Below are 8,931 nucleotides of genomic sequence, written 5' to 3' on the forward strand. Positions count from 1 at the left end.
TTCTTATTTACACCCAGACCACAAACAACACAACAGGAGTACAGGTTTTGTTTCACAGTGTTTGGGCATTTGCGGTTCAGACTGAAACTGCAAAGAAGTAGAATAGGAGAGCACTGAAGAATTGTGCAAATGTTTTGAATTTCTCATTCTCTTTATGGTTCTGAGAGGTGAGGCCTGTACAGTCTTTAATTTATGAAAAATTCAGAGATGAGAGTGAGTAGACATTTCTTCTTCTTAGGGAAAGGAAGTGAGGAATATACAAAAGCTGTAAGACGAGTGTCAGATTATATTAGAACAAACTGCATTGCAGGTATCACAGGAAACACTGCCGAGGAGGTTCCACAGGCTCCTTTTCTTATTTTTAAGAAGCAACTTTCTTGTTTAGAGGCAGAACGGTAAATCAGCTAGCCCCTCAAGTTTTCTGGGATTTTTCATGCTTTCGATCACAGACTCTCAAAGGTGACAGGGAGCCTGGGAGATCATCTACTTTATAAATGAGAATACCAGTTTAAACAATTGTCCAAAGTCATGCAGTTTAATAAATGGCAAAGTTGAAACAGCAACCTAATTCTGTTAACCTCTAATCCACAGTTTTCTTCCCACTATGCAAACTACCTCCTGAGTTTGTTTACACCAAAGACATGGAAACTTAAACCCCACCCCATTTCCAGATGCCACACTCCATGATTAGCTTCATGACTTCTCCGTGTGGTTGGGGTAATAGAGAGGATAGATGCTTGGAGCCTTATCTGAGGGTTTCGCCCGGCTAAAACTCAAAGAAATCATGAGCTGTGCTGAGGTCAAAGCTAGCCTGCCTCCAGCCCCAGCCCACATGACTACTTCCAGGGGACAACACTGCATCTCCCTTTTGACAGAATGTCTTCCTGTTTGCCTTTGTAGGTTTCACAGCGGCAGCCTCCCTGGTGTCTTTGGCCTGGGCCTTGGCCTCATACCAGAAGGCCCTGCGGGACTCACGAGATGACAAGAAGCCCATCAGCTACATGGCTGTTGTCATCCAGTTCTGCTGGCACTTCTTCACCATCGCTGCCAGGGTCATCACCTTCGCCCTCTTTGCCTCGGTTTTCCAGCTGTACTTTGGGATCTTCATTGTCCTTCACTGGTGCATCATGACCTTCTGGATCGTCCACTGTGAGACAGAATTCTGTATCACCAAATGGGAAGAGATCGTGTTCGACATGGTGGTGGGGATCATCTACATCTTCAGCTGGTTCAACGTCAAGGAAGGCAGGACACGCTGCAGGCTCTTCATTTACTACTTTGTGATCCTTTTGGAAAATACAGCCTTGAGTGCCCTCTGGTACCTCTATAAGGCTCCCCAGATTGCAGATGCATTTGCCATCCCAGCGCTGTGCGTGGTGTTCAGCAGCTTTTTAACGGGCGTTGTTTTTATGCTGATGTATTATGCCTTCTTTCACCCCAATGGACCCCGATTCGGGCAGTCACCAAGTTGTGCTTGTGAGGACCCAGTCGCTGCCTTCACTCTGCCCCCAGAAGTGGCCACAAGCACTCTGCGGTCCATCTCCAACAACCGCAGTGTTGTCAGTGACCGAGACCAGAAATTCGCAGAGCGGGATGGGTGTGTGCCTGTCTTTCAGGTGAGACCCACTGCCCCATCCACCCCGTCATCTCGCCCACCACGGATTGAAGAATCTGTCATTAAAATTGACCTGTTCAGGAATAGGTACCCAGCATGGGAGAGACATGTTTTGGACCGAAGCCTCCGAAAGGCCATTTTAGCCTTTGAATGTTCCCCATCTCCTCCAAGGCTTCAGTACAAAGATGATGCCCTTATTCAGGAGCGGCTGGAGTATGAAACCACTTTATAAAACGAAAAAGACTCGGAGGAGCCGCAGCTGCCGGAGAGAGGGGTGATGGCAGGGCTGTGGCAATTGTGAAACTCGGTCCTTGAGTAGGGAAAGGAGCTGTCATGCTTGAAGTCTGACCGTCGTCATGATTGCTGTCTGACCCTCCATCAGCTGACTGCCTGCGGCTGGTCTTTCCGAACAGCAACCCCAACAGCCTCCTGCTCCCCTGGGGGGAACATGCCAGCTTAGTAAGGCTCCCTGTTCCTACCGACTTCTCCTGCAGTGTCAGCGCATCCACCAGAGGGTACTATGGTTATGGAAAATGTTGCCTCTGATCAATAGGGTGTTTTGATGAAATTAACTGATCTTTGCATAAAAATATATTCAGTCATACACACACACACACACACATGCACATGCATACACACACACACACACACATATACAACACCAGTCCTCTGTCAAAATAGTTTAGGTGATTTTTCTTGATGAAAAGCTCTGATTCCCACAGGAATATAAAAACAGAGAGAGAATATATCCCTCAAGACTCCAGAAAAAAAAAGTAGCACTGCTTAGAAAAGAATTCATACACCATTCTCATTTGGAAACCAATAAATACCATGTGTGAAAAGCCTGTCCCCCAGACAGCAAACTCAAGTGTGTTTACATGTGTATTAGAATTGATGGAATGGTTCATTTTCAACACATTTCAGGATTGGTTTTTTATTTTAAATTTTCAGTTGAGAACATCTCTTATGACAGAAATCCTATGCAGCTCATGTATGGCTTTTGGCAAGACCAAGGAGCTCAATAACTTAGTGATGTAAATTAAATGGTAATCATGATTCAGTATTCAATTGCAAAAATTTAATTAATACAGGAAGAGAAAGTGGGAAAAAGACAAAATGAGCATCTGATTTCCCGGCCTGTGCAACGCACATTGGAACGTAAGAGCAGATCGGCGGGAGAGGACCAGGCTATAGCTGGATGTGTCAGGTCACAGAATGCGTGGCTCTGTGTGATCTCAGGCAGGCACAATTCTAGAACCACCACATCCCATCTTTCTAGTGCCAAACACCGTCCAACCACGGGACTCACGTGGAAGCCCTGAATAACTGAGAACGAGTGGCATGCGCCCCACAAAAGCAGAAGCTAGAATGAACACTCGAGTTCTCCACTGTGTACAGACTCCCCCACCACCACCAATTCAAGGTCAAAGTGATGTGTCTTTTAGAGGCTTTGGGACACTTTAGTAAGTATGAGCAGACAAATACAGTGAATATGCTATGAGAAAACCCTTCTGAACTGATTGAGGGCTTATCACTAGATCCAGCTAAGATTTGTATTTGAATTATTTGTAAAGTTGTACTCTTACAACAAGCTTCTGGTTTTAAATACCTCCGTACAGCGAGTAAACGTTCCCCGTTTTCTGTTCCCAGTGTCCTCGGTCATGGTGCTTTTTGTTGCATAAAAGTGCCGGTCAAACTTTGATAGTATTTTTTTATAGTTGGTGCAGAGTGGAATAACTCATGGATTATTTCAATATTTTTGTAATAAAAAAATATAGGGTATACATATAGGCATCATCACTTTTTTTATAGACCTGGAATCGTTTAAAATACTTTAAGCATCATAATTACTTGGGATGTCAGAAACTGGTCCACAAATTCCATCAGCTTGCCTCAGCAGATTGAGAACATTTGTCTCTTGCAAGATCGCCCTGCTTTGCCATGTCGGTGCCCCCAGGAACCTGGCCAGGGGTGCTATCAGGATATCAGGTGATGAGAGAAGCAGCTTAACTAGAAAGGGCTTGTCAAGACTGGCCATTGTTTCCCAGGAAGTCAAAGATGTACATGATTACTTTCATCCATCCATTATGACAAACCTGACCACAGTGGAACATGTCTTAAATTTCCTTCCCTGGTTTTATAGTAACCCAACTGACATATTAAATATTAGTCAAGGCTCTAAATAAAAAAAGAAACAAGTCCATTTAACTTAATTATTCAGTTATTGGGACTGTACAATTAACTTAAAATAGTCAAACTCTATAGCCACCATCTCTAATGAGTGTGTCATACAAAGACTGCTGTCCCCAAGATGACATCCACAAGAAATGACAGAGCACTCAACCTAGGACTTCTTTTGGTACAAAGTCCAAAAATAGGGGGTTTTTATCAGTAGACATACTTTCCTGATACACCATGGTTTGATCCCCCAAGCAAGATCTTCACTAAAAAACAATAATCTTTTGTTTGGATATGAAAAGAGTACCTAAATCATCAGTAAAGGCCCAGGAAGATACTCCTCTTTTGTCAGCAATTTGGTGAAAACATTCTACCCCCATTATAGAAGGGGGGAAAAATGATTACATTGACAAATTCTTCACTTTTGTGCAGAATCATGAGTTGTTAGCTTTATTGTTTCCAAGACAACTTTTAATTGATGATCTTTGGAAATTGAATTGCTCAGTGGATTCCATGAGCCAGTAACAGATAACAATATAATAGTGTCAATCAGCTCAAACGCCACAGGCCCCATCACTCTTCAATAATGTAAGTCTTAAATTATTTCTCAACTTTATCCCTCATTTAACATGTTAAGAGTCAAAGTAAGTGCTATGTGAATTTAAAAAAATAATAATGTATTGCGCTTTGTCTTGGAGGTGAGAATGCAGTCAGGAGGTATAAGAAGTTTGGGTTTTTTCAATGATTTCCCAAATACTGTAAATACTCTGTTATCCAACATACTTGAAGATTAAGATGTTTCAGTCAAAAATTTTTGTTAAGAAAATGACATCTCCTACATGTAATGAATTACAAGTTCCCTCAAGATTATAACAACAAAAATCTACTCCCAAGGTAAATCATGATTTAATCTTACTTCCAGGCCTTAGAAGACTGTGTGGTGATGACAACTCATTAGTTTCCAGATCCACAGATAACAGAGAGTTTAAAGTATTAGGATTTAAAGAGACATTGTCAATGTACAAAGGAACAAAGTTTGATATTTGTATTTATATTTTAGTTCTTCCTAAGATTTCATTTTCAATCTGCCATTAAACTCTCCACAGAGAGTAACAGGAATCCAAGACGAAGACGCAGTGGTTAGCACACAAACTGGAAGTGCTGGATTTTTCTCTCTGGGCTCCGGCTTCCTGTGCATGAGTTTACTGGATTCCTTTAGAGGAGGGGTCTGCTCCTAGTACTCACTTTTTGCATAGGACCATAAAATTTTCTAAAAGAGAATATTATAATCTTTTTTCACTTTCAAATTAGCATTTTTAAATGAAACCATATTTAAGATTAAAGAACATCTATATCTTAACCACACAGACTTCAAGTATTTGTGTGGAAGAAAAAGAATTTTTATGGAAGTCAAAGTTTGGTCCCCTGAAATGACTATGTCCTTTAAATTCTCTTCACACATTTAAATTGTACTACTTACCTGTGTCCTGTCTCTTTCAGGAATGTGGACTTTGCAGACACTCAGCTACTATTCACTTGTGCTAATGCTGTGAACTCAACAAATGAAACAAATTCTTATTGACAGTAAAAATACACAGTTCAAGTATTAGCAAAATATAAAATATAAAGGTAATCTGAAGAGAAAATATAATGAAGTATTTATGTTTAATTTCTAAATGTTCAATTTATTTTGATCTATGAATAAATGAGGTGATAGCACTGAGCAATTAAAGCTGAATGGGAAAAATTGAAATCTCAATGACAGTTTTTACAAAATAATCCTATACATGTGTGTATGCTATATATCATACACACAATAGAGTAACAGATGAAAAGGGTAACGTATATGCTCTCTTATATGCATGTAAATTGGTATGTTACTGACACATGAACTTTTAGATTTTAAAAAAAACAAAAAACCTTTTCCTCCTCATTTTCAACATCAGGCCAAGCTTACAGCACCTGTCTGTGGGACAGAGCACACCTATGAACTCCAGTTGGAAATACCTAGCTATAATCCAGCACTTTTAGCTTGAAAGAGCTTAGTCGCTTCTTAAGGTTCTCATCTTTTAAGCAGCTGAAAAGAATAGTTTTGAGTCAGTTCAAAGTTTGTTTCTCTGAACTGATTGAATTGAGGGAAGAAAACCTCTGGCGTCCTTACCAGGGTTGTGGAAGGTTACACATTTGCCTTTAAATGTGTCAAATGCCATGGAGTGGAAAGAAGTTCCAACACAAATGTTTAGACAAGAATCCAGAGATACTTTTTCTAATGAACCATTTTCTAGACTAAATATCTGCTCCCCTGCATTCCCACACATCTTTGCCAGTAGCCATTACTGTTTCTATATAAAGCCGGGATGAGACGCCTGCATTTTTATGTTTCGGAGGAGAGTTCCTTAAAGCCTTTGTAAAAATAGCTCAGACTGCCTTTCAGAAATATAGCTCAGAGCAGGTTGAAGTGCGTGATGAAAACACAGCAGGGCTGGAGTGGGTGCTTCTATAATTTCAGTGATGGATGCAGATCAGCTCATGTTCATTTATCTTCAGGAATCCACTGTCACTTTGAAAACAATCAAATAATTGCTTGAGCCAGCTTTTGACTCACAGCATCCCTTCCCCCCTGCATTTCAAAATGGCTAAGGAGAGGCCATTTCTCTCTAGCACCCACGCCCGTTTCCAAACCTCTGGTCCCTACCTGTGTGGGCTGTGCAATGACCCAGCTGGGCCCCCCTGCTCCCCTCACTCAGGCAGACCCTCCGTGGACAGAGGTCCTATTCAGACGCCACCTAAAGATGGGCACGTGGGAAGTCTCCATGTAAGCTTGTGTCTACAGCCTCCACAGTACAATTACTGAATCAGAAGCAAAACTCTGCGGAATGTGGGTGGAATTGTATAAAAACATGATGAGCCATTTCATTTTGCCAGTTGTAGCAATTAGGCCAGCTCGCCCACAACCTGCTCTCAGCACAAAGCCAAGCGGAACAGTGGCAAACAGCCGCTTGCCCACAGAAATGAGGGGTGCAGAAACTCTCCCTTGAGTGTTGAGGCATCACACGGCTTCACCATCCATCTGAAGCTCTTCCTCTAGATTCCACTAGGAAAAAAATCAGACTGTCGTTACATTGTACCCAGTGATCTAGCCCAGAAATGTAAAAACTTCAGTCAACTTCCATGGCCTATGTTCTGCTAAATGAGGGATGGTTTAATGTCCTGAAATGTCTGATTGTTTTTGCTAAAATATTCTACTGACATAAATAATATACTGATATAATATGCCAGAAACACCAGCTAAGTCAAAATTTTGCTTTGGCCATTTTTTCCCTCTTAGATTTTCTTATAATTCAGTTCCCCCTATTGCAAGTAGCTCGCCCCGGTCAAGTGCTGTGCTAAAGGGCCTATGGGTGTGATCTCATTTAACCCTCACAGCCATCTATGTGTTAAGTACGATTTGCAGATGACAAAACTTAAGCTCAGAGATATCAATAAATGGCAAGGTCCTACAGCTAGGAAAGAGCAGAGTAAAACACAACTTGTAAGAACTTGTAACAGCCGCATGTTCTTCTGGAAAACCAAAGAATGTTTTCCCACCATAATCTGTTCCTGATTTGGCAAGGTTTCAGGGGAAACAAAATCTCATGGTCTGATGATCAGATTCTTCACAGAAAATTAAAAGCTGAAGGTGCCTTTCAAAATGAAATGTTAGAAATAGAAAAGCCAGTGATGAGAAATGAAAGTCTCTATCACCTGTAACTGAACTTTACTTCAACTCCCTGGTTCACAGTAGGCCGATCAATGCTGCTCTTCCATCCCAGGCAGCTGGCCCCTTTCGTGGCCCTACTCTGCACTAAAGTGAGTAATACATATAAATTAGTTGGATGGCTGTCCTGTTGTGTTCTGCACATGTATGCTCCTGTCATCCAGTGAGGCAGACTAAAAAATAACCAAGCCCCACTACCTACTTTGATCCCCTGACAAAGGAGAGGGGAAAAGGAAGGAAAGATAGGTCAACAAATCCTTGAAATGCCATCATTTTATTCCATTGCCATAATTTTCCCCTAAATTTTATTTATTGAATGCTTTTCAGATCACAGTATTTAACACTGAAGAAGATTATTATGCCACTAGCTTCACCCATCATATAAATCTAAGAACCTTATCTTAGATTGAAAGGTCAGATGCAAAGAATATAGGAAATGTTTGGCAACTATTTGTTGAATGGATTATAAAATAATTAGTGTTTCATCCTCCGCCTCACTTTAGATGTAACATGTCTGCGTTCTACAGGAAGACAGTTATAGCCATGTAATGGTGTTTTATGGTAAGCCCTGTGTGCTGCTGTTTGAACGGACGCTAAAAAGTTAGCCGATAATAAAGCAAAAAATTGCTCAGCCCTGATGGCGATCGATCCAAATTTAATGTATTAAAAATGTAAGTAATCATCTATCTTCCTACTTTGATAAGATTTAAGCAGATCTTTATGAAGTTATATTAAATTCAATTAGAAGTCACTAATTTCTATAGAAAATAGCATCTAAAAGAGATCCAAGTGTTACTTCAGCACACTTCTTTTATAGATGAGACAACTGAGCTTCAGAGAGATCAGAGAATGTTTGTAATCAGGATTCCTTCAGTCATTCACTCACAAAGTATGATTTTATGATTTGTATCGCTGGGTAGTACCCAGTCAAGTGCAAAAGGATTCTCATGGTCCAACAGCTCACACTTGGTTATTAGTAGCAGAGTAAGAGTCTTTTGACTTCAGCTCTGCCTCTTTTCTGCTCTACCACACTGCTTGTCTTTTTAATATCTTTATTTAATTCTATACTAGAGCCAATAAAGAAACATAAGCGTTTCCAAGATTGTATTATGTAAGCCTCACAATAAATAATTGCCACACACAGTGACAAATATGAGGTAATAATATAAATCAAAGACAAACAAATGACAGATGACAACCTATAAAAAGAAGAAGAATTTTATAATTTCTTTTTATGCTGCTCCATCACTAGATATTTTAAAATCAAGGTCAAAAAGCAACAGAAAAATTAAAATATTCTTTTGACACATAGTATCTGACTCAAAACAATCATCTCTAGATAAACTTTGGGCATATTCCCGAGAATTTCTTTTAAGAGGCA

General features: G+C 40.4%; 1 protein-coding gene across 1 annotated transcript in view; it reads left to right on the forward strand.

The window, feature by feature from the left end:
* Window positions 1-2,943, forward strand: part of XKR4 (XK related 4) — a 219,030-nt gene extending 216,087 nt beyond the window's left edge. The window contains exon 3 of the mRNA XM_016207741.2: window positions 901-2,943. Coding sequence (XP_016063227.2) covers window positions 901-1,847 — 947 coding nt within the window. The 3' untranslated portion in view covers window positions 1,848-2,943. The remainder of the gene's footprint in view (window positions 1-900) is intronic.
* The last annotated feature ends 5,988 nt before the right edge of the window (window positions 2,944-8,931 follow it).

The sequence above is a fragment of the Miniopterus natalensis genome, chromosome 16, assembly GCF_054644295.1.
Source record: "Miniopterus natalensis isolate mMinNat1 chromosome 16, mMinNat1.hap1, whole genome shotgun sequence".
Classification (NCBI taxonomy): Eukaryota; Metazoa; Chordata; class Mammalia; order Chiroptera; family Miniopteridae; genus Miniopterus; species Miniopterus natalensis.